The sequence below is a fragment of the Actinia tenebrosa genome, unplaced genomic scaffold, assembly GCF_029948245.1.
Source record: "Actinia tenebrosa isolate PJP-AT-01 unplaced genomic scaffold, QUT_ActTen_1.0 PGA_scaffold12__29_contigs__length_12842862, whole genome shotgun sequence".
NCBI lineage: Eukaryota > Metazoa > Cnidaria > Anthozoa > Actiniaria > Actiniidae > Actinia > Actinia tenebrosa.
The window spans coordinates 1,514,210-1,539,432 of NW_028292572.1; the positions used below are offsets into that span (position 1 = coordinate 1,514,210).

At 39.1% G+C, this 25,223-nt stretch overlaps 4 protein-coding genes across 7 annotated transcripts in view; 1 reads left to right on the plus strand and 3 right to left on the minus strand.

Moving 5' to 3' along the window:
* LOC116291256 (myoferlin) overlaps positions 1-12,461 on the plus strand; it is a 36,947-nt gene extending 24,486 nt beyond the window's left edge. For both annotated transcript variants that reach the window (XM_031698404.2, XM_031698405.2), the window contains 20 exons: positions 178-342; positions 529-688; positions 1,051-1,409; positions 1,497-1,580; positions 2,019-2,102; positions 2,717-2,860; positions 3,289-3,414; positions 4,636-4,671; positions 4,744-4,835; positions 5,672-5,842; positions 6,335-6,495; positions 7,178-7,326; positions 8,292-8,383; positions 8,862-8,957; positions 9,316-9,457; positions 9,675-9,774; positions 10,124-10,290; positions 10,717-10,826; positions 11,207-11,354; positions 12,142-12,461. In XM_031698404.2, coding sequence (XP_031554264.2) covers positions 178-342; positions 529-688; positions 1,051-1,409; positions 1,497-1,580; positions 2,019-2,102; positions 2,717-2,860; positions 3,289-3,414; positions 4,636-4,671; positions 4,744-4,835; positions 5,672-5,842; positions 6,335-6,495; positions 7,178-7,326; positions 8,292-8,383; positions 8,862-8,957; positions 9,316-9,457; positions 9,675-9,774; positions 10,124-10,290; positions 10,717-10,826; positions 11,207-11,354; positions 12,142-12,174 — 2,619 coding nt within the window. In that variant the 3' untranslated portion in view covers positions 12,175-12,461. The remainder of the gene's footprint in view (positions 1-177; positions 343-528; positions 689-1,050; positions 1,410-1,496; positions 1,581-2,018; positions 2,103-2,716; positions 2,861-3,288; positions 3,415-4,635; positions 4,672-4,743; positions 4,836-5,671; positions 5,843-6,334; positions 6,496-7,177; positions 7,327-8,291; positions 8,384-8,861; positions 8,958-9,315; positions 9,458-9,674; positions 9,775-10,123; positions 10,291-10,716; positions 10,827-11,206; positions 11,355-12,141) is intronic.
* LOC116291254 (E3 ubiquitin-protein ligase TRIM45) lies at positions 10,123-16,940 on the minus strand. Of its 2 annotated transcripts, none has more exons than XM_031698403.2 (3): positions 16,827-16,940; positions 15,181-15,379; positions 10,123-15,083 (listed from the first exon to the last, which is right to left on the minus strand). In XM_031698403.2, exons 2-3 carry the CDS (start codon positions 15,364-15,366, stop codon positions 13,725-13,727), a joined length of 1,545 nt encoding a protein of 514 aa, XP_031554263.2. In that variant the 5' UTR covers positions 15,367-15,379; positions 16,827-16,940; the 3' UTR covers positions 10,123-13,724. The 2 variants fall into 2 exon arrangements, with proteins under 2 accessions (XP_031554263.2, XP_031554262.2); XM_031698402.2 differs by having other exon boundaries at positions 16,790-16,920.
* Positions 16,941-17,082: 142 nt separating this feature from the next.
* Positions 17,083-20,354, minus strand: LOC148911917 (E3 ubiquitin-protein ligase TRIM45-like). Its single transcript, XM_089028111.1, has 3 exons — positions 20,224-20,354; positions 18,882-19,068; positions 17,083-18,807 (listed from the first exon to the last, which is right to left on the minus strand). Exons 2-3 carry the CDS (start codon positions 19,065-19,067, stop codon positions 17,389-17,391), a joined length of 1,605 nt encoding a protein of 534 aa, XP_088884237.1. The 5' UTR covers position 19,068; positions 20,224-20,354; the 3' UTR covers positions 17,083-17,388.
* Positions 20,035-25,116, minus strand: LOC148911918 (E3 ubiquitin-protein ligase TRIM45-like). Of its 2 annotated transcripts, XM_089028110.1 has the most exons (4): positions 24,390-25,116; positions 23,082-23,182; positions 22,579-22,778; positions 20,035-22,469 (listed from the first exon to the last, which is right to left on the minus strand). In XM_089028110.1, exons 3-4 carry the CDS (start codon positions 22,771-22,773, stop codon positions 21,045-21,047), a joined length of 1,620 nt encoding a protein of 539 aa, XP_088884236.1. In that variant the 5' UTR covers positions 22,774-22,778; positions 23,082-23,182; positions 24,390-25,116; the 3' UTR covers positions 20,035-21,044. The 2 variants fall into 2 exon arrangements, with proteins under 2 accessions (XP_088884236.1, XP_088884235.1); XM_089028109.1 differs by lacking the exon at positions 23,082-23,182.
* Positions 25,117-25,223: the final 107 nt, after the last annotated feature.

Here is a 25,223-nt window from a genome sequence, read left to right on the forward strand (position 1 = left end):
TGGTATTTGTGAATTTCAAGAAAATGATTGAATGAGGAACGGTAATTTGGAACTCGCATCCAGCCTATTTTGTATTTACACCCTTCCTGCCAATACGACGTGCAACCCTCGCAACACGTGCCAGTGCCTTTAGTATTTGATACATCACCTGATATGTAAATCGTCATTCGTTTCCAGGTTCTTTGTTGGGGTGTACGAAACATGAAGAAGTTCCAGCTTGCGAGTGTGAAAAGTCCCAGCGTGCAGTTCGAGATAGGAGGAGAGATTATCGAATCTGATATTCTCACTAACACTAAGAAATGTCCAAACTTTGGCCGCCCAATTTTACCAAGGAAGATTCTGGTAAATTGAAGACTTTTTTATGTTCGTTCATTTGTTTGTTTGTTTTTGTTAATACTAATAATAGTCCTTTTCCTCATTCAGTGAATACCGCTGTGAACCTTGACTACAAACTCATTTCTACAGTATGCCAATGTCTCAATACACTAAAATTCTCATTCTTCAATGTTTGTTTTATTATTTCTTTAGAACTTGCCAGTAGAAGAGATGTACACACCACCCATGAATATTCGTATCCAAGACAACAGGACATTCGGTCGCAGACCTACTGTAGGCGTGCATTCCATCAAGTCACTCAAGCGATTCCGCAGCGCTCCTCCCCCTTCGCCATCGACTCTTCAGATTGAAGGTTAGTCTCTTACCTCTGGGGTTCATGGACCTACAATCACATCTGAGCAAACTTTGCTGGGTGTCTTCTTTGATTCGAGTGTTTTCCTCCTTCCACAGCAATTAACATTGCAGCCCATAAAGTAAACAATTCAGCCCGTAGTCCTCCACTACTTATAAATGTAAAGCGCATTGAGACAATGTAAAATGCGCTATACAAGAACCCCATTATTATTATCATAACACGCTGATCTGCTCAGAGGCTGTATGCATAGATTATTATAACACGCTGATCAGCTCAGAGGCTGTATGCATAGTGTTTATTTCTTTCTCCCACACAATATGACTGCCCTGAAACCACTCCTCGTCTTGTATTTGTTACAGTGGAGACTCCCAAAGGTCCTGCACCACAAAGGACACCACCAATGGGACAACCATCAGGTGCCGTACCGGGGTCACCACCACCAGGCAACGCAGGTACCTCTACTGAAGGCCAATTGATTCCAGTACCTCCACCTGGAGAGGCATCAGGATCCGGTGCAGGGCAAGGGCAAGGAGAAGGACAACCCCAAGGTCAGGGTCAAGGTCAAGGTCGGGGAATGGGTCCGAGAACTGGTTCTCAGATCATTCCCCCCTCTCCCGGACCAGCTCCACGTGATCCTAACAAAGCTGCTACTCAAGAGAAAACTGAAATTCCTCCCAAGAGAAAACGTCCGAAGAAAACACCAGAAGAAAGGGCTAAGGTACTAGAATGAGGAGAAACTTTGAATAGTAATGGCGATCAAATTGATTTGAAAAGGTGTAAAACTGTTGACTTATATTTTGTATAGGAGCCCGAAGAAAAGTTTGATTGGTGGTCCAAGTATCACGCTTCCCTTGCTGGAGAAGATATTGCTACCCCAAAATCTAAGAAGGTAAGTGAAAGGTCCTAGTATTGAACTTGTGGGACTCCAAGGACGTCATTAAATTGAGCAGTATGGAATTATGATGAATGCCGACTTTTGGGTGTAAATTCGTGTATTAGCAAAACGTACTTGTCATTTCAAAATTATAGGTCCAAGTATTGAACCTTGTGGAACACCATAATATACCATAATACTGCTAGAAATGCCGCCTTTTTGATGTAAATTTGTACTATTAGCAAAAAGTAAATGTGACCTCAAAAATATAGGTCCAAGTATTGAACCTGTGGAACACCTTACGTATTTCAACATGACTGTTGGGTTGGATTGCGCCAAATGTTATAGTTTTAAAAAACATCGATCATAATACGACATAGACTATAACAGTGTTGTCCCAATTTGATCGTTTATGAGTCTTATAATACCTGTAATTATTAATGTGTTACACAGATGTTGTCTCTAATATCTCCTGATGAAGAAGACGGTAATGTTCACATCAGGAAGTACCGAGAACGTGGATATGACCATCTAACGGTATGTCAACTTACCCGGGGCGTAGTCTCTATTCAGACCACGCGTCATTCTCTTTAGAATAAGAGTCTGTGTTTGATTTTCATCCATGGGAGAGCCTACGTAGCAAGCAGTTGATGTAATGTATACATAAGAGTACAATGAATCACAACTAATACAATGGATGGAACGACAATAGAATACGATAGATTTTCTGAATACATTTACATCAACTGAGTGCTATGTAGGTTCTCCCTTTCATCTATATCCATGTGTCTTCTGCGCAACCGAGAAATGATACTCTAGGGAATGACACGTGGTCTGAAATGGGGGAACATTGTAAGGTATATACGTTTTATTGTGATTCGTTTAATTTTTACTCTCAAGGATTAAATTCCGACTTTGGAAACATACGTTAGGAGCTTTTGACATGAAGTCAATATCTTGCAACTCAAAATGACAATCTCTTCGCAGCGTGTCATTTCATTCCATTTGTCTAACATCGCCTTAAAGATCTTGTCGTTCAATTATTGTGACCTAATTCTCTTACCTATTTGTAAACAATCTTGACCCACGCCAAATGCAATCAATAGCAATTTAGTTTTAGGCAGATTGTAATTCTAACTGTTTATGACCAGGTTTATCCCAAAGAACTCGAAAGAATTGAAACATTCGGTAGCTTCGAGGATGTCATTGCTACATTTCCTTTGTATCGTGGGAAGAAGAAGAAGAGAAAGGGAGGAGATGAGGATGAACAGCAGAAAGTAGTGGGAGAATTTAAGGTATCTTCAGTCAATATTAATAAATGGAAATCATCTCTTTAGGTTGTTAGGTGGCGGGGATGGCAGAGAGGGGGTTTACAATTGGTTGTAATCATTGCTGCCAGAAACATTGCTTTTTTGAACAGTTATCATGTACTAGTTATACCTTTGATTTTGGCTGTAGGCAATCAAGCCACTTCAGTATCATCCTCTTTATCATTACTATCACCATCATTATAATCATTATCAACGTCAACATCATCACATCACAAACTGACCTCTACTATTATTTGCATGGTCACCAACAACTCATTAACGAAAAAATCCGGTCATCCATTTTGAAAATTGAGCATTCAGCAAACAATCCACTTATTATCGTCAACATCGTTTTTTTTAATTCCTATCGTTGTCACTCTCTGAATTTTGTGCGTTTTTTTTTTCATTGAAAGGGATCATTCCGTATTTACCCGATGCCAGAGTACGATGGAGGAGAAGCAGAATTACCAGAAACTCTCTTCACCAATCTCCCACCATCTGAACCAATAGAATGCCTTGTTAGAGTTTACATCGTCAGTGTAAGTGCCTCAGTTTTACATTATATGTTATTTACATCATAACCAACTCTTGAGGTACCGCCATTTTTTATTACCAACAACAAGGCAAAGTAATTGTCTTGATTATTAATCGATTAAGTAAAAAAAACGAATAGTTAAAAATACGAAAAGTCTGTTATAACCCAATAGTTAAAAAGCCGAATAGCACGGGTCAAATGTCGAACAGGATAAACAACGAATAGCACGGGTCAAATGTCGAACAGGATAAACAACGAATAGCACGGGTCAAATGTCGAACAGGATAAACAACGAATAGCACGGGTCAAATGTCGAACAGGATAAACAACGAATAGCACGGGTCAAATGTCGAACAGGATAAACAACGAATAGCACGGGTCAAATGTCGAACAGGATAAACAACGAATAGCACGGGTCAAATGTCGAACAGGATAAACAACGAATAGCACGGGTCAAATGTCGAACAGGATAAACAACGAATAGCACGGGTCAAATGTCGAACAGGATAAACAACGAATAGCACGGGTCAAATGTCGAACAGGATAAACAACGAATAGCACGGGTCAAATGTCGAACAGAATAAACAACGAATAGCACGGGTCAAATGTCGAACAGGATAAACAACGAATAGCACGGGTCAAATGTCGAACAGAATAAACAACGAATAGCACGGGTCAAATGTCGAACAGGATAAACAACGAATAGCACGGGTCAGAATGTTGAACAGGATAAACAACGAATAGCACGGGTCAAATGTCGAACAGGATAAACAACGAATAGCACGGGTCAAATGTCGAACAGGATAAACAACTAATAGCACGGGTCAAATGTCGAACAGAATAAACAACGAATAGCACGGGTCAAATGTCGAACAGGATAAACAACGAATAGCACGGGTCAGAATGTTGAACAGGATAAACAACGAATAGCACGGGTCAAATGTCGAACAGAATAAACAACGAATAGCACGGGTCAAATGTCGAACAGGATAAACAACGAATAGCACGGGTCAAATGTCGAACAGGATAAACAACGAATAGCACGGGTCAAATGTCGAACAGGATAAACAACGAATAGCACGGGTCAGAATGTTGAACAGGATAAAAAACGAAGCACGGGTCAAAATAGAAAAGTTTTAATTTTTTTAGAGCATGCAGATTTAACACATGCCCTTTTCTAGCCTAAAATCTTCTAAAACTAATAAATATTGGCATGTTTTTCCAGGCTACAGATCTTCAGCCACAGGATCCAAATGGATTGGTATGTAAAATTCTTTTGTCGCCATTTTTTTTCGCAAATACACTCCTGACTATATTCTTTCTTTTTGTCCAGGCTGATCCATATGTCGTGGTCCAGCTTGGCAAGAAGAAGTTTGACACCAAAGACAACTACAAACCAAACACATTGAATCCAATTTTTGGAAAGTAGGTATCACAACTCAAAGCATTTTTGTCAAGTTGGTTTTAATGAAAACACATTTTCTTCCAACTCCAACTTTTCTAAGATGGTGAATGTGGTGCATTGTGATTTAGTTTGGGTACGAATATCTTTTGTTTATCTTGCCTAGGAACACATTGAATTCAATTTTTGGAAAGTAGGTATCAAAACTCCAAGCATTTTTGTCAAGTTGGTTTTAATGAAAACACATTTTCTTCCAACTCTGCCTTTTCTAAGATGGTGAATGTGGTGCATTGTGATTTAGTTTGGGTATAAATATCTTTTATTTATCTTTCCTTTTATGGTGTGCTTGTACCCAAGCTAAACCACAATGCATCTTGTTTATTGAACTCGAAAAAGTGCTATGACCGGCCGCGAAATATAGGACAGTTGCTGTGCTGGTATCAAACAGCTGACTGAATAATGTTTGATTAATACTGACGAGCAAAACACTGCCTGTGTCGCTCAATCATCCAAGTCTTTTTTCTGAAAACTTGCAATATGCTGGTAAAAAATCTCTGAATCTGATTATCTGCTCCAAACGATGGTCAAACACTGTCAGCAATACAAAAACAGTTTTATTGAAAACTTGCGATTCAGCTGATGAACTTTCCGCACGAAACAGGAAATGACGTCAAGTGAAGCTGGGAGAATTACTTAGACCGGAAAAGACGTCTATGAGAAGCAAGCAATGAAAATAGCACGGGTACCCGTGCCTTGTCTAGGGTGGGGTCGGTCGTTTGCGAGGCTAGTTTGGGGAATGAGAGAGGCGGAAAAGAGAACCCAAAGTATTTCCGACTGAGGTTATTTATTTTTGTTTCAGGATGTTTGAGTTTGATGCAGTCATTCCTCTGCACAAGGACCTGACGGTGAAAGTCATGGACTACGATCTGCTGAGCAGAGATGACATGATCGGTGAAACCGTGATAGACCTTGAACAAAGGCTTTTGTCTCGATACTATGCTAAGTGTGGGCTCCCAAAGAGTTACTGCGAGTAAGTATATACAAGGGATCTCTTGGTATACATCAAAATTGAATCATAAAACAATAGAGGTTTTGCACCATCACGTGACGGCAGCCATGTTAGAGGGCAGGAACAATACAATCGTTTTACATGAGAAAGAATTCAGTTCCCTAGAGCAAAGGGATTTTATTATTCTTCCATCTAACCACAGGCCGCCCAAGCTGTATTATGAACGACGGCAAAATGCGAAGTCTTTATTGTCAGGATTCTCGTTTTGTGATTGGTTGAGAAGCGTGCTTTATGAGGGCATGCATCACGCATGCGTACTTTCTATTTCCTCGTTCGTGTCTAAAATAACCGATATTGTAATCTGTCCACATCATGTTTCTTCTAACAATTTTTTCGTGTTTCTGCCAAGCCCTGTGTGCTTTATAATTGCACGCGCGCGAGTTTTCCATTTTTGTATTAAATTCAAATAGCGTGATAATTTGAAGGCACATGTTTACGTGATTATCTGCACAGGTCTGGACCAAACCAGTGGCGAGATCACAAGAAACCAATGGAGTTGTTGAAAGAATGGTGTGAAAAGAACGATAAGAACTTCAAGTTCTACAAGGGAACCAAGGATGGCACTCCTGATAGAATAGTCGTTGCCTATCGCGTCTATCAACTGGATGAGTTTGGTAAATATTTGACATAATGTTTGATAAAGATTAGGGTGATGATGATGGTGGTGGTGGTGGTGGTGATAGTGGTGATGATGATGGTGGTAATGGTGATGGTGGTGGTGATGATGATGATGATGGTGATGCAGATGGAGATGATGGTGGTGGTGATGATAATGATGATGGTGGTGATGATGATAGCGATGATGGTGATGATGGTGGTGTTGATGGTGATAGTGATAGTGGTGATGATGATAATGATGGTGATGGTGATTGTGTTGATGATGATGTTGGATGATGATGGTGATGATGATGATGATGATGGATGATGATACTGACCGATAACAACAGTTATTAAGATGTGGAATAATGAAGAATGTGTCCAGTAATGCCATGATAATACCGTGATGATGATGATGATGATGGATGATGATACTGACCGATAACAACAGTTATTAAGATGTGGAATAATGAAGAATGTGTCCAGTAATGCCATGATAATACCGTGATGATGATGATGAAAATAATGATGGTGATGGTAATTATGTCTAAAACCTTCGACTCAGCTTATTTTTGCCGCCTCTTGTCACATTATGAGTATCGTGTTTAATTCGTGTTTGTTATGGGATCTATGATGGCGAGTATGATGATGATGATGATGATGAGGGTAATGCATGATGAACTGTTCTTACTTTCGCAGAGGATTTCCATGAGGAAGATAAGCCAAATGATCATCTCGGACCCAAACACCAGCGCCTTGCACTACACGTCCTAAACCAGCTAGAAATGGTTCCAGAACACGTGGAAACACGCTCCCTTAAGAGCTGCGTGCAGCCCAATATCGAACAGGTATGAAATAACTATTAATAGTTATTAATGACTTATGACCCAATATCGAACAGATATGAGATTACTATTAGTAAGTATTAATAAGAGAGCATAAATAAGAGAGGGAAGCTTCTTAATAACGCGCGCGCCATGTAAATTCCCGGTTGTGCTATTTTTAGTAACCGGATGCAGTTTAAATTTCGCCTTTCCCTACTCCTGTGCGTCAACAACTTGCCCGCGTGCGCTTTCTTTCCGTTTCGTTTTTAGTAAGCCGGGGTGATAGTATGAATATTTATATGTACATCAATGAGCCATGAAATACTTGTCGTAATCGCCATTTTGGAGGAATAAGATGGTCACTCAATATGGTGAATAATGAAATGATTTTTAGATTAATCATATCCTTTTTGTAATCACTACCAAGTCCTGCAATCTGATTGGTTCAAAGGAGTGCGATTAATTCCTAAATCGCATCCTTAGGAGCTCTTAATCACATCCTTTAGAGCTCTTAATCGCATCTTTTTGAAAGAACCAATCACAGAACAGAATTCTCATATTCAGTCAATCAGAGAAGAGAATGATTAGCATTATTTATGAATATTAAATGATTTGCTGATAAATCGTTTATTTTATACCAGGAAAAACCTGATTGATTTACTTCTTGTTCTACATTAAATATTGATTATTCTGCACTCTTTATTGTGTCTTTTTCTTGTGTATGATTACAAAAAGGATGTGATTAAGTTGTAACTGAACTTCGTGTCGTGCAATTTTGGACCAAAATCATACTTGTGTCCCGCTACGCGGTCGTGCAATTTTGTAATCACTCGTATGATTTTGGTCCAAATTGCACTCCACTCAGTTCAATTACCATCATTAATCCTTTAAAATCGTTGTGATTATAAGTATGATTTATTACACGTTTGTTCTCCGACTTTTCTAACGTTTTTTTTTTTTTTTTTTTTTTTTTTTTTTTTTTGTTTCAGGGCAAGATTCAGCTATGGGTTGATCTCTTCCCAAGAAATGAGGGTGGAGTACTAAAGTCATCAGTTGACGTGACTGCCAGAGAGCCTAGCGAGTGAGTAAATAGGTCTCTTACCCTGGGGCGTATTGTTTTCCCAATTCAGAACACGTGTCATTCTCTAGCCAATAAGATTCTTTGTTTGAGTCGTATCCATATTCATGTGTCTTCTCATGCACAACTGTTAAACAAAGAAATGATACTCTAGGGAATGACACTCAAGGTAAAGAGGTCTACTGTTGCAGTTAATGAAAAATCAAACCCTCTCCTCCCTTCCCCCTCCCCCTAAAAAAATACATCGCTTGGAGTTTGGTATATGACTGCATAGAGGCTTCACCATCACGTGATGGCAGCCATGACAGGAGGCACAACAGTAGTCTTTTTCCCTGGGAAACTGAATTCTTTCTGGCGTAAATCAGATTCGACCAGATTCACTTGATGGTGCACAGCCTCTATAAGTATAACTGTTACATGTAATTTTCTTGTCTTTTTGGGTAAATCAATAATGATGTGTTTCAATGACTCGTTAACATAGATACGTGTTGCGTTGCATCATCTGGAACACAAGTGACGTCATCATGGAAGAGACGTCAATCACAGGAGAAGAAATGAGTGACATTTACGTCAAAGCGTGAGTATGGGCGTGGCCGGGAATACTGGATTGAAGTTGAATTTCTGCTGGACACATATTCTCATCTTTGGACACAGACTGTCAAGTCTTTCCTCGCAAAACAAGGATAATTTGTGTATTTACTTATTCAATCACACACTGATTTATGAATGGAAGCAATTAATACGTCAATTCATACTTACTTTCATTCATTTATTAATTCATTTATCTATTCATTCATCGTTTTTATTCCTTTGCACATTCATGCTTACACATTCAATTGATCCATCCTGATCCATCCATCCATCCATTCATTCATTCATTCTAACTCACTAATTCACTCTGACTCTTTTACCTAATTTTTTCCCTATTCATTCAGATGGTTGGACAAAGAAGATGACGAAAAGCAAAAGACAGACATCCATTATCGATCTCTTGACGGAGACGGGAACTTCAACTGGCGTATGGTGTTCCCCTTCCAATACTTGCCCATAGAAAAGAAAATGGTCATCCGTAAAAAGGTTAGTAATAATGATTACACTGAAAGGCTTTTTCAGAGCTATCTTGTCAAAAATACAACCGTTAATCACAACACGGCACGGTCGAGTGATGACTTCATCCATTGAACCAATCGCGGTCAGCTAGGGGTACTCCTGATCCAATTAAGAAACGTCTACTTGCAATTTTTTTGTCTATAATTTTGATGTATTTGACTGGTTTTTGTGGGGGTTTTTTCAGGAGCATTTCTGGAGTCTTGACTACAAGGAAGAGAGGACAAATCCGCGCTTGATGCTTCAAATCTGGGAAAACGATACCTTCTCCTATGATGATTTTCTTGGTAAGAACGATTGATGATGGGAAATGAACCCACTGCCCCAGCTTTAAGATTCAGGGTTTGAGTAACACACACTGATCCTGCTCCCCCTCCCCACCCCTCCCACACCTATTGCTTACTGTCAATCACGTGACTTTTTGGAGTTCACTTGGGGGGGAGGCAATTAATACGCTACGACGATTATCTGACTCCAAAAATCAACAAACATATAACCTCCAAGATCCTCAACGCTTCCAAATGCTAGTTGCCCACAGTCAAAACACAGATATTACCGGAAATGACGTCTATTGATAGCAAAGAATTATCATACCTTGTACCTTGCGTCATATTGACATGTTGATTTCTTTCAAAGGCAAAACCGAGTTAGACTTGATCAAACTGCCTAAGCCTTGTGCTTCATCATCGCGCTGTGGAACAAGTCGTGACCCAGGCAAGAATGGAGAACATGTTGACTTGTTCCAACAGAAGTCCATTCAAGGATGGTGGGCATGCTATCAGGAAGGGGATGAAAAACCAACTGTAAGTAAAGCCATGTTCCTGGCGCCACTGATTTAACAGCGTCTATTCTTGGGGTGCGACATGACTTAAAATCCCCCCAAGATATACGTAACAATTAAACAGCCGCCATGTTGGTTGATCTAAGGAAAGAAGCCAAAATCCATGCACCTAAAGAATAGGTCCTTCGGTGTCTTTTTCATTTTTGTTTCGCGTGACAAAATTTACGTTTGTCTTGCGTGACAAAATTTACGTTTATCTTGCGTGACAAAATTTACGTTACCTGCAGAATTGCTATCTTTTAAAGATAAGGTTGGGGAATGATTGATAACAAGCAATTTTAGTTTGATCATCTATATACCTTCATAATTAAATAATGCCACTCAGCTGGCACAAATTCTACACAAATCCAGAAATGTCTCATGTTTTCCCCTTCTATTTGTTGTTCAGGGTAAAGTAGAGATGACACTTGAACTACTCACATCCGGGGAAGCAGCTGCCAAACCTGTTGGTCTAGGACGAGATGAACCAAACCAACATCCACATCTCGACGAACCAAAGTAAGTGATTTGGGTGATTAGTTTATCTCTAAAGGTATACAGTATATACCTTGCTGGGTGATTTAGTGCAAGAGACTTGGAGTTTGCACCCTATTTGGGGGGAGGGGGGCGATCTCTCCTTTTTTAGCGGTTTTCTTATTTTTGGGAAAAAGCGAGTAAGCCTTGCTTCCCCATTTTTGAAAAGAAATCTCCCCTTCTTACCGGTCTTCCTGTTTTTAACTCTCCCACTTACGAAATTCCACTCCTCTTTTTTATGTTCTTAGTTTCTATTAATCAAATTATATCTACTTTGCGCAACTGTGCGCACGCGTGCAGGGTATTGTGGGGAAATGCACGTGTTGCTGGGGTACGCCTCACTGTATTTATCATATCTGTTTTAGTCGTCCAGCAACGTCATTCCTGTGGTTCACGTCACCCTTCAAAACTCTGAAGTACATCATCTGGAGGAACTACAAGTGGATCATCATTGGAGTACTCATCTTGCTCATCATCATCGCTATCGTGGTCATCTTTGTTTACAGTCTACCGGTAAGTACTCAGCTGACGTTAATGTCCACGTTTGAACAACTTGCACTGCTAAAAGCACTGTTACATGTTGAAACTTGTGCGCAACGGCAGTGCCTTAAATTTGTTTATTAAGGCTATAGACCCCTTACAGCTCGTCGGAATGCAGCTCAATTTGGAGGACATAACAATAGATTTCCAATTCTGAGGAGATTGAAATTCTTTTGCTTTGTCCTCCAAATTGAGCTGCTTTGAAGTCACATGGAAGGAGTCTATACGCTGGGAAAATGCCCCTTAAGAACGAGTGATAGGAGAATTTCCTCCCTCAATAAAAATCAACTTCCAAATTCCAATCGGAATCCTGTGGAATAAGAGCCACGCTATGGAATCCACTGTGTTAAACCCCATTCATAATTGCACTATATTGCGCCACACTGTTGGATTGCAAGTTGCATAGTGTTGCTGCTCGCATTACTATGTGCATCACAATATTTTGCCATTGTTTGGTACGTGCAATATCCTGTAAAGATGAGCTGCGATTTTGTGGAGTACTTTACAGGCTCCATTTTTTTTTGCCAGCAATTGTTTCCTACTCTAGTTAGTTTTCATTTTTATCCTTCTTGATAAACATATTTTACTTTGTTTTTGAAAATTAAAAGAAACTACTTGCGAGGCAGACAAGAAAGCTCCTATTTTTCATACTCTGGTTACCCGAATGATTCCACGTTTGCACGAGTTTTAAAGCAATTCCATTAACTGCAGAAAAACTACACGATTGCCTCTTAATTTCTTCATTTTTTTCCTTCCTCAGGGATATACCGCCAAGAAAATCCTTGGTGTCTAAAACTGAACCATGGATCCAGAGCACTGGAGAGCAGAGCAAGCTCCTTGTCCCGTATCTCTTACATTTGATCATACTTTCAAATCAATAATTCAATTCAATACAATATTCATAAAGCTAAATAATGAATACTAATAATCATTATGGTTAATAATAAGGTGGCTGGAGTATTTGTTTGCTTACCATTTATATTTCTCTACATAAAAAAACAAGGATTTTTAGAGCTCTTAATACAGAATTCTCTGAAAGTGAAGGATTAAATGCTGTCAATAAACACTGAATGGCAGTGACTTCTATACTCTCTTTTCTATATAGTTTCGAGTCAGTGCTCTGCGGTTTCCCAGGGTTAGTATCGATTTCGTGCAGAATATTCATTTGTTCCAGTTAAGGTCCGTGGATTTTCGAAGTCTGTTTGTATAAGACAGTTCGTAGTTTAAATAAAAAAGGAAGGTGAGAAATTCGGGAAAAATCGCGATGCGCACTGGAAACGATTCTCAAACTGCGAACTAGCTTATTGTTGAAGTTGTGCATTCTTTAACTTTACCGTTGGTATTTGTGAATATTTAGACACTGATACGAGGCTAACCCTGTGCAAATGAACACAGCGGTAATTTGGAATTCGAAAAATGTCTATAGTTGTCTCACTCCAACCTACATCCCTGGAGCATCCCTGGTAACGTTAAGGGTTGTACCGAGGGTACGATTTCGCATGCGGTACGTTTCCACCCCTGAAACAATACCATGTCCTATCTTCCCTGTTGCATTCGATATCGAAGTGTTAGACTCTTAGGCCCCGTCCACACGTATCCGCAAATTTTTGTGTCCGCAATTTTTTTTACGGATACGGGTTGCATCCATACGTGTCCGCAAATTTTTGTGTCCGTATCCGCAAATTTTACGAAAACGGACACGTGTGGACGGTGAAAACGATTCCAATACGCTACGTGTGGGCGCAAACATTTTCGTATCCGCAAAAAAATAATTTGCGGATACAAAAATTTCCGGATACGTGTGGACGGGGCCTTAAGATCTTGATCGCAAGCGATGTCGCATCGTGTAATCGCGCCTCGTGTTCTTCATTCATCTTCTAGGGTTTTCTAACACTTCTTCGGAAGTTGTATAGTATTTCAATCTTTTTATTTGTTTCAGTATTGTTGATCTTTACCAACAAAAGACACCAATAATGCTGTAAAGCGAATTTCGCTTAAGTGCAATGACTAACGATACCATGCATTAAGGGTTTTTACATAACAGTAACTGCGCGTTGTAATTGGACGATTCAATTGATAAACCATGTCAGTGTTGTTGTATACCAACCTGTCCCATGCGGACTCTCGCGGCTACTTGTAAAAGAGTGACCAATTTAGTTTGTAACTTTAACGTTCTTCTTATCCCCGTTCAGAAAGGTCCGCGTTCTTTTCTTAAAGGGCACTTTTTGGCTGTGCGCATGCTCCGTGCTTAGTGTAGTTTTCAGATTATTTTCTAGTTCTTCGACCATACCATAATCTCTCCTTGGAGATATAAATTAGATAAGCTCTAAAATCAAAGCTTTTTTACTTATGCTCAATGCGCTTCATCTGTTTATTGCGATGACCAATCGTGCGACGATTGCGACTAGGGCATACTGCTGCATGCTCAACTTCCACAATATTTGTCTCATCATTGCTTTCCGTTTTTAAGGATTTAATAAGAATTGGACTTCTCTCTATGCTCTTTCCATCGACCATAACTCGGACATCCATAGACGGAACATCCCCGAACTTTAGTACGAAACTGTAAGTGCAATCGCTGTGACTTTTAATGTCAAATGTCCGCGGGTTTGAACTACAAACCGACAATGCCTTAACTTCGATCCTCTTCCCCATGAATCTCAGCTTCTCGCCAAATGCGTTTTTAATGCACGCAACGAATTCTAGAACCTGTCCATTTTTGGCGTAGAATATCCCATATCTCTCGAACAAGTCAACAGTCACTGGTGTCACCATGCTGTGATTTGGATCAGGGGTGATTGCGTCTATAACCTCGGCAAAGCGTTCAATGCTGTCGCTTAATACAAGATGGTCGACTCGGAGTCGTATCTTGTCTTCTTGGCATGGGTCTTTAGCGAACGGTTTCTCGGATAGCTGTGACAAGCGTGATTCTACTTGATGTGATACATTCAAAACGTCACCATCACTTCCATTTTCCAGCAACTTTCCTGTAAATTCAATGGCGCTTTTCAAAGAAGTCAGATGTACCAAAAGACCATCTTCTTGTGTCACTAGCTCCTTTATCTTTTCTGCCGCCATACTTCTTGCTTCTTCCTTCAGTGTGTCTCGTTTTTCTTCTAAAACTTTGATTTGCTTGTCAATCAAGTCATCGACATCTTTTTCCGTTCTTTTTGATGCCATCTCAACTTTTCCTTTCATTTCTCGGACCGATTTCAGAACAGCTTCAACGTTTTTATCGATGTTGCTTGCTCTTCTCATTATTTGCTTAAGGTTTTCTTTGTAGTCGGTTGCAACGTCTTTGATAAAGCTGAAGTCGTGATCGCGATGGTCAATTATGGCACAGTCACGGCAAACCAGTTTCTGGCAAGTATTGCAGAACAGCTTCATGACTTCTCCTTTGTGCTTGGTACAAAACTGTTGTTTCTCTATGACTGGGATACCTGTATCTTTCAGCTCATCCAGTGTTATCAGTTGATGGTCCTTCAGCGCTAGCAGACGCTGATGTGCTGTAAAACAAACGTTACACAAAAACATACAGCAGTTGACACATCTTCCTTTGGCTGCTGCTTTGCTGTCACAGTTTTCGCACGTCAACTCAGTTTTGCCGCCATCTTTTTCGTCGGTCGAGTGGATGGCCAGAAGTGACATAAGATTGTTGATCCAGAAGTTCACTTTGAGCTTCGTAACATCACCAGATATTATCTGTGGAAAGATAAAAGATGCATTCTGCCCTTATTTATAAATGGCCGCAGAGGACGTTTTGCTATTGCAAAATCACATTATTCAAAAACGACCTTACCTGGACTTCTTCTCGACATTCTGGACAGACAACAGACACTTTTCTTTCTCCTTTAGCCAGGAGATCGTGTAAGCACCGTCTACAGTAGGTATGTAGACAGGGGAGAAGGCGTGGGTCCGAGTAGTGTTCCAAACAGATTGGACACGTGACCTGTTCGCCAAGTCCTTCAGATAACTTTGTAGCCATTGAGTAGAAAATTCTGTGGTGACAAGAACTGAGGTCACTTGCAAGTAAACAACATTCATGTAGTGTTCATAGTAATAGTCTTAGTACAGCGAAGAAAATGTTCAAGGTATGAACCTGTAAAAGACAGGTTTGCTGGTTTCAGTCTTTTTAAGTTCAGCATTAGTCTTGGAAATACATAAACAGTAGAGCGAAACAAACGCTCGAGGAACAAGTAATGCTGGGTCGCAGGTTTGCACAAGTGTAACAGTCGTTTGGTAGTCTACTGAAGTATTTCACATGTCGTATAAAATCACCCTCATGGAAAGGAAACTCGGTTAATTAAGTGACCCTGCAGCTTAAGATAAAGACACTTCCCGAAACGTATTCTAAATGAGCGTTGTTGAGTGGATGACGCAGAGAAAATGTGAAAGTGTAATGATGCGTACTTCCACATCTGTCTATTAATTTTTGTCCCGACTCAAATTCAAATTCTATCAGATTTTTTGCGCGTTGATTTGTTAAATATTTTTTTAAAATTTTATTTAGTTAGATATTAAAATTATTTTTTAATTATGTAATCAAAGGAGTTCAAATCGCTTATAGTTATGCTGTAACTTCTAAGGATTGTCACAGTCTAGAGACTATTGATATTAACTCATTGTGAACACTGAATATATATATTTAATTATATATAAGATGAAAATAATTGTCATTATTATATAATTACCAATGAAATATCTATTTTTCTCTATTTCGAAAAATTGATATCTTCACACGTGAAAATAACATGTTATTTTCACGTGTGAAGATAACACCATTGCGATGGCTATTCAAAAATAATCGGAAAGAATTGCCTGAAAAAGCCAAAACATACTTCATTGATAATTATATAATAAACAGAATATTACATGGGCGCTTAGAGATACGAAATTTATCTTCTCGTGTTGAAAATCTCTCACTCGTTCGCTGCGCTCACTCGTGAGAGATCTTTTCAACACTCGAAGATAAATTTCGTATCTCCGCGCGCCCATGTAATATCCTCTATTTAATCAACATTATTTTTCTGATACTGAGCAACATTTCTTATTTAAGAGTTATTATTCTAATTTTTCTCCGATACATACGAGTTAAAATACAGTGTCTTTACAATATTTTACGGTAATTGAATTGCGGTTCTAAAACTTCCAGGTGTAAAATTCAGAAGTGATTCGAAAACAGCTTCTTCGTGGATTTATATATACGCTAAGCCTACTCAATTAGCTTATTAACTCTGATCTCGTGAATCTGCATTATTCCTTGTGATTAGGTTTTGAATTCAACATGTATTAACTGTTATTTTGATATCCATAAGCCAGGTGTTATTTCTCAGTATCATAGACAAAGCAAACTAACCGACCAGGAAGTATTCCGTTAACAAACTGGCCGAGTGAGATTTTTAGCTTACCAAAAATAGTACAACGTCTCCTAAGAATCTGACTCACTTTAGTTTTTAGCTGGTGGACTTTATGTTGTTCGCTACTCACATAATTGGTACTCGTCAAGATTACAGTGAATCGAATACTTCAGACAAGCTTCAATATTAGGGTTGCTCGATCCGTATGACTGATCATGTGACATCACGGCTTATGACGTCATATCGTATTCAATGGACTAACTACTCTTCCATAGACCATAATGCTCTACGGTAGTGGGACAACTAGATAGCAAAGCGTGTCTAAGGAATAAAGTACAATGACATACGATGAAACTAAATATATATATCACAAGTTATAGCCATTGAAATACATGACATGGGATATCTGTGGTGGACTGATAAGTGTAAAAGCCCCTTGTCTTAATTCAGATGAACTGCAATGAATTTGTTCAACAAGCTAATGTGTTCATTAAAAGATCACAGACACCAATGTGGCTTTACAGGCACAAGCAAACAAAGAAGCATGCATGCTGCATGGAAAAGAACAATCGATATACCAAGAAACTCGGTAACTAAGTGGGAATACTGATATCCCCTTCACGGGTTAAATGTCACTACAAAGGCTAGTGTCAGTGGTAATAGCCACCAAAATCGTGTAAAGCGGCTTGTGCAGAATAACATGCGTCCTGTGGACAACATTCCTCCTGTGGATCACCCTCTGCCCAGTACTCCTCCGTTAGACCTGCCTCTGCCCAGTATGCATCCCGCTCATAAAAGTTATGGCCATATAATCCAGTCCCCTGTCGCATGTTTCTCTGGGATTGCTTGTGAATATTTATTGGAGAACCCAAGATATTCTTCCCGTCGACCATCACATGGATATTGGACCGATATTGATACGTCACATTAAAGCTGTACGTGTCGTCTGTCAAGCTTATTATCGGTAATGCCAACTTGTTGCCATTTAAGTGAGAAAATTTGGCTTCTATTCTGTCAGCCATGGATTTCAGATTTTTACCAAGCGAGTTCTTGATTTGGACAACGAACTCCAGAATCTGGCCTCGTGTTGCGTGAATATAGCCTTGGCTCTCGACTAAACGGCCATTAATTCGTTGTGCAACAGAGCACTTATCATAGTCAACTGTAGAAGAGTCAAAAACATTAGCACCATGTATGAAATCACGAATTAGATTTTCGTCAAACTGGAGCCCTATTTCATCTTCTTGGCATGGAGATTCAGGGAAAGGTTTCTCAGACAGTTGTGACAAACGAGATGTCAGTTGTTTGGATATTGACAGGACATCACTGTTGCCTCCATTTGTCAACACTTTCCCTGTAAATTCAATTGCGCTTTTCAAGCCAGTCAGGTGCATTGTAAGACCATCTTCTTGAGCTGCAAGTTCTTTCATCTTCGTGGCTGCAATCTTTTTTGTTTCTTGTTTAAGCACAATTCGTTTTTCTTCCAAGGCTTTAATCTGTTGATCAATAAAATCATCGACGTCTTTTTCAGTGGCTTTTGATGTTTTCTCTACGTTTTCTTTCATGTTCTGGACTGACTTCAGAACTGCCTCGATCTTGTTCTTGGTAACGCTTGCTCTTTCTACTTCTGTTTTAAAGAGTTGTTTGTGTTGATCAGCGACGTCTTCAACGAATCTGAACTGATGATCACGATGGTCAATAATGGTACAATCACGGCAAATCAATTCTTGGCAAGTATTGCAGAAAAGTTTCTTGACTTCTCCCTTGTGCTTCCCACAAAACAGTTGTTTTTCTATGACTGGGATACCTGTGTTCTTTATCTCATCCAGTGTCATCAGCTGATGGTCTTTGGTTGGTAGGGAACGCTGATGAGCCGTTGAACAAAAGTCACACAGGAACATGCAACAGTTGACACATCTACGAGTAGCTGTCTCTTTTATGTCACAGTTTTCGCACGTCAACTCAGTTTTGCCGCCATCTTTTTCATCAATCGAATGGATGGCCAGAAGTGACATAAGATTGTTGATCCAGAAGTTAACTTTGAGCTTCGTAACATCACTAGATATTATCTGTGGAAAGATAAGAGATGCATTCCGCCCTTATTTATAAATGGCAGCTGAGGACGTAGCAAAAACGACCTTACCTGGACTTCCTCTCGACATTCTGGACAAACAACAGACACCTTTCTTTCTCCTTTAGCCAGGAGATCTTGTAAGCACTGCCTACAGTAGGTATGTAGACAGGGGAGAAGGCGTGGGTCCGAGTAGTGTTCCAAACAGATTGGACACGTGACCTGTTCACCAAGTCCTTCAGATAACTTTCCAGCCATTCTTTTAAGAAAACCATACACTAGATTTAAATTCAATCTTCAAAAATTTATTTCAAAGATTTTATCTTAATTAAAAAGAAAATTTAAAAACAAAGAATGATATTCTAATAACTATTAATACCCCGTACTACTGGGTATTAAATATCCATAAAGGGGGCGAATCGATCACGCATTGATTGTCACACAACGTTTGGCTTGTCGGCGCAAAGCACTAACAATCAGAAATGGCGGAAATATAAAAAGAAAACTATAGGCCCAACTGTTTTAATTGTTATCAAATATCGACTGTCGTTTGCAAATTACTTTTGTACCTAGATCGTTTCTGAGAAAAAGAAATTGCAATTCGTGGAAATGTCACTCTAGCAACCACTTTTGCTCGAAATACTCCATTACTTGTCAGTCTACGACAAGACTGGCTGTTTTCAATGCAAATTCTTGGCATTGGTGGGATTTTTATGTAAATTTTGTTCTTGCAGCTGGCAAGCAGAAAACAAAACAAACTGCAAATGAAAAACTCGTTCAGGATATTCATGATATTTCGACAAGAAAGCAAAGCTACAAATTAATTTAAGAACCTTTAAAACTTTGGTTTTTACTCTCTTATCGAACGAAAAATAAAGTAATAAATGTCTCGGTGGTTGTCAACAATCGTTAAATGCATGTTCTTCTCGCTGGTCTTCAAACGTCTAAAGCACACACACAAAAAACTTGAAAGTTTCAATGAAACGCTTTCGAGTGTCTCAAAAGGATGAGTTCATGATACGTTTTCTGCGTTCGGAATTTCTTACTTTCCTTTAACAGCTTATCCATTTTTATAGATTTAGTATTATGATTAAAGGTTTGGTAACATTCATGTCGTCGTCCGTCGACTTGAAAAAGGAAAGAGGAGGAAAACCGAGGAGTAAGAGAGAATTCTCGAAGAAAAAATGGCTCAGTGACTGATGAATCTTTCCCTGTCATACCTTACTAATCCAAGAATGAACCTTTATTGCTAGTCTTACCATACAATTCACTACGTACAGCCTGTTAATATATAAAACTTAAGCTTCTGTCACTGGCTTCTGCTTTTAAAATGGCTTTCTAAAATATTCATCAAAACTATCTAAAATAATATTAATACCAGCTAAAAAGTGGATTTATCATGTTTAGTACTTACAGTTTATGTCCTGAACAAAGTCTGACTGCAGCGAGTTTTAAGATGTGACAAAAATTGAAGCAAGCAAATCTTTAGAGATAAGAATACAGGTCACTCTATTCTCGTACACAGAGCCTCCTCGTTTTTCCTCGTTTACGAAAATCTTACTCAGCGTCATTCTCGTTCCCAGACCCTACTCATTAGCCAAAACGTAGGCTCTGGGCCATGGGAAACCCGCCTACTGACCGGAAGCCAGAATCTTGCGACCAGGTCATTAGAACGCATGCTCGACTTCACGATCGCTAACTCTGAAATACCAGCTCAACCTTTCTAACGGCTTGTTTACGTCTTCTATTTGCAAGAGTTTATATATTCAACAAATGGAAATAATATTTGATTTAAGATTCGAAGAAATTTAACAGTTCTTGTTGATTTTCCTTGCTCGATTTCCGTTGGTATGTTTGTTTATCCTGTTATCCAATCAGAGTTCATTGCTATGTTGTTTTCATAAGCCAATGAAATTCGATATAATTTCAGGGTTTTCCAGAACCTCCGATTTTGGAAATGAGGGGGTTCCTGTGTATGAGAATGACTCAACCACTTTAGTCCACTTTTTGACCGTGTGTTTCTAAACCAAAATTAATTGCGCCCAGTCACTGTATGTTATTAGTACTCTAAAAAAGTCGTTGATATTGCCATCATTGATACAAGCGTTTCTCCTACCCTAAATTAGTTGGTTAAACGAAAATCGTACAAGTTTTTTTTAGTTTCTAAAAAAAGCTAATTACTAACATTTATTGGAATTTTATAAACTAAAAATCTCGATTGCTAATCCTTGCTTTTCAGAAGCCGTAAGTACTCCCTGCCATTTTTGTTGGGCCGAATCCAAGGCCTACTCCCGGTCCGGTTCCGTACGTAATTCGAAAAGGACATCCTTGAATTTGTATTCCGTCGACTTTGACATTGATTTCTGCTTGTGACATACCACGATCAAAGCAAAAATCAAAACTGTAAGTGTTGTCTTCATGGCACTGTATATCTCGTATCTGAGTAGTTATATTATTTGATCCTGATCGTGCTGAACCAGTGGTGCAAAACGAGGGAGTACTGGATGGATTCGACATTGCGCCAAATAAACCGCCTGTACCAGAACCGAATTGGAACCCCGAGGTTTGATTCGGACTGTGAAACACCATCACTTCAATCCTGTCTTCCATGAATCTAAGTTTATCCCCAAACACATTGCTTACACAAATAACGAACTTCAGAATCTGGCCTTGTGTAGCTTTGATGGGGCCCTGATTCGGCACAAAACGGCCATTTATTGATTGCGTGACTAAGCACTGCTTAGGATCAGGTATACAAGCATCCACAACACTAACATGCTGATCTTTCCATTCCCTGAATATCTGTTCATCAGACTGAAGGCCCATTGTATATTGCTGTCGTGGATTTTCGTTGAACTGTCTTTCACAAAGTTGGGACAAACGAGAAGTCACTTCTTTTGACACTGACAGGATATCGCTGTTACCACCACTTTTCACTACTTTCTCTGTGAAATAAATGGCGCTTTTCAAGCCAGTCAGGTGCATTGTAAGACCATCTTCTTGAGCTGCAAGTTCTTTCATCTTCGTGGCTGCAATCTTCTTTGCTTCTTGTTTAAGCACAATTCGTTTTTCTTCCAAGGCTTTGATCTGTTGATCAATGAAATCATCGACGTCTTTTTCAGTGGTTTTTGATGTTTTCTCTACGTTTTCCTTCATATTCTGGACTGACTTCAAAACTGTCTCGATCTTGTTCTTGGTGACGCTTGCTCTTTCTACTTCTGTTTTAAAGAGTTGCTTGTGTTGATCAGCGACGTCTTCAACGAAGCTGAACTGATGATCACGATGGTCAATAATGGTACAATCACGGCAAATCAATTCTTGGCAAGTATTGCAGAAAAGCTTCTTGACTTCTCCTTTGTGCTTCTCACAAAACAGTTGTTTTTCTATGACTGGGATATCTGTGTTCTTTATCTCATCCAGTGTCATCAGGTGATGGTCTTTGGTTGCTAGGTAACGCTGATGAGCCGTTGCACAAAAGTCACACAGGAACATGCAACAGTTGACACATCTACGAGTAGCCGTCTCTTTCATGTCACAGTTTTCGCACGTCAACTCAGTTTTGCCGCCACCTTTTTCATCAGTCGAGTGGATGGCCAGAAGTGACAGAAGATTGTTGATCCAGAAGTTGACTTTGAGCTTTGTAACATCACCAGATATTATCTGTAAACAAAATTATAAACGGGTGATTAGTGATGACAATATTATTTTTGGATATGAACTTCACACATGGTCAAAACAATCCAAACTAACAGATTTAAATCTTAATTACCTTGACTTCCTCTCGACACTCTGGACAGACAACAGACACCTTTCGTTCTCCTTTAGCCAGGAGATCCTGTAAGCACTGTCTACAGTAGGTATGTAGACAGGGGAGAAGGCGTGGGTCCGAGTAGTGTTCCAAACAGATTGGACACGTGACCTGTTCATCAGTCTTAATTGTAGCCTGTGGTAAAATGGCAGCCATGATGTCTGCAAAAGAAAGTATGGCTGAATTAAAAAAACTAAAGAGAATTAACAATGTAAATTGATTTCTTTTGGCTTCCTCTTACTCCACCTATAAGATGCCAAAGTATGTGTAATCTTGCAAAATCATATCAAAGTTGATTGTCGTATTTCCCTGTGTTTTACTCTATTTTTTTCGGTAAAAAATTAGAGTTGATTTCCAAGAAATGCGTATAACGTTTTATTTGGATTTTTGAGAGATATTTCTGCAGCTAACGATAGGAAAGCTCTTTCCACGTCATCTACAACCAAATATGGAATTGATCATACCATATATGTAGTGAGATTTCTCCACTCCAACTTCGACACTAACATATAGAGTAAAGCTTGATAGAGTGCATTCAGTCAAACTGTTGAATAGTGTACGTCACCTAAATTAGAAAAGTAAATTACTATTTTAGCTGAAGTCACCTAAATTTGAAACTACGAGTAAACAGCTACTGAGATCAGGGGGAGAAACGATGATACAAATGAATGTCTATTCACTCATTCTCTGGTAAAACAACCCCCCGGATTAGCATGATCGTTATTTGGCGCGCTTTTACTATTTTAGGTGACGTCAACTAAATAGTTATCTAAGTTAGATACATTTATCTAACTATTCAACAGTTTGACTGAATGCACTCTATGTATATTTGAATGTATATCAGGGCCGTAGCTACAAATTTCTGATTGGTCCGGTTTTCGAGGTTTTTGGGTTTTTCTTACATTTTCAAAATATTTTTCTTATATTTTTTCACCGAAAGTTGGTCCGGTTGAAACCGCACCAACCGTACCGGTGGCTACGGCCCTGTATATAAATAACCTTCTTGGATTACGGAGATCACTATTGCTATCAAAACAGAGACACCGACATGTCTAAGTGATGGAATGAATTATGTCTTGGAACAGACAACACAATCGCAGCGATTAATTAAGTCACTAAGGCCTTCACATGTTTTTATAACATTAAAGAATGGCTCTTTTGCTGATTTTAAAATTCTTTTTCTTTTTCTATCCCTTTTGTACTTTATTTACGGCGTACTGTGGTGCTTTCGGCCAGCCATTACATTCCTGTGCTGTAAAGGATGAGAAATACCCAAGAATGAAAGCAAATAAATCGCTACAAACGAGCGGGAACATATACCAATGATTTCTTTCTTCGCCATCAAAATGTGCCTAAAGTGCCAAGAATTTGATAGAAATAGAGAATTTGCCAATAATTACTTTCCATTTTCTATAGTTTTGGTTTAAAAACGAATAGAAACAAGAATGTGCGTGAAGCATTCGAGTATTATGCTACTTGGTATAGGGTCATGATGTATTAATGGACATTAAAGACTACGGAATATAGTTTATTTATAATGAAGGAAAGTAATGCTTGAAAGGTTCTAAATCACAAAGCGAACTATAAGACTACAAAAACGACGCACGTTAAGACTGAATAATGAGTAAAAACTGTTCATTTATTTTGTAAATATAAAGGCGAAGCTAGCTCCCCCAGGGATTTTACTCGCCTTTGGAAAACGGAAGTAAAATATCAGAGATTTGTGTTTGCTAGAGGAAATCCTATCGTACGACAATAAAACTTTATCTTACCTTCGTCTTCTACGATCAATAAATGACTCTTTTGCTTTCTTGTCTCTCTGCGTACAGCGTATAGAAGATGTTTCTTTGCTGCGTGGTCGAGCTCAAAGCTTCCCTGCTAGCAGAGTCTCCCTCGTTGGGCGATAAATATATCCCATGATGCATTGGTGCTCGCTGAGTGATACATGTTTTATGCTAAGCCCGAAATGCACTATAGGCGATGTGAATGCAATCAGCAAAAAGTCTAAACATTATAGAATTTTCCCAAATTAGCTTTGTCTGAACATTTTTCGGCATAATTTCTTCTGTGCTAAGATTATTTACATGTAATGGATGTAATGCATCTCACTCAATGGCACATAGAAATGACATAATTATATTATAATTTATTCATTTGCGCCATCCATGCAGTCGGTTTAGAATACCAAACGCGTATTAAAAACAGTGGATGATGCCCACGGGTCGCCGGTCACAGCATGCATCTAATTGACGTATTTCCCATGTGCCATTTCGGTCTCAGCTCTTATGTTCTATGTTTCTGAACACGACAACGATTCTTCATATGAGTGTATATATGGAGCATGCAACATGCAGTATGTAACTTGAAACAAAACCATCATCAATCATTCCTGAAATAGCCGTATATTACAATTTGAAGACGGGGCTGTTGATACTTTATCGAAGAGACAGTGTTCACAAATCAGTTTAGCCTTTCATTAACTATGATGGAGTGAAGGGTGTCTGTTATATTATGAGGAATGAACGAAAATAGATGGGTTTTGTTACGATACGTCTATATGTACTTACTAGGACACTTACTAGGCGATGTATTATTTTGTTAAAAAA

Bases quoted from the DNA above. Each gene is read 5' to 3' on its own strand.
- LOC116291254 (XM_031698403.2), bottom strand. From the start codon at position 15,366: ATGGCTACAAAGTTATCTGAAGGACTTGGCGAACAGGTCACGTGTCCA. The intron at 15,084-15,180 runs GTAAGGTCGTTT...ATCTTTCCACAG, and splicing joins AATGTCGAGAAGAAGTCCAG to ATAATATCTGGTGATGTTAC.
- LOC148911917 (XM_089028111.1), bottom strand. From the start codon at position 19,067: ATGGCTGGAAAGTTATCTGAAGGACTTGGTGAACAGGTCACGTGTCCA. The intron at 18,808-18,881 runs GTAAGGTCGTTT...ATCTTTCCACAG, and splicing joins AATGTCGAGAGGAAGTCCAG to ATAATATCTAGTGATGTTAC.
- LOC148911918 (XM_089028109.1), bottom strand. From the start codon at position 22,773: ATGGCTGCCATTTTACCACAGGCTACAATTAAGACTGATGAACAGGTC. The intron at 22,470-22,578 runs GTAATTAAGATT...TTTTGTTTACAG, and splicing joins AGTGTCGAGAGGAAGTCAAG to ATAATATCTGGTGATGTTAC.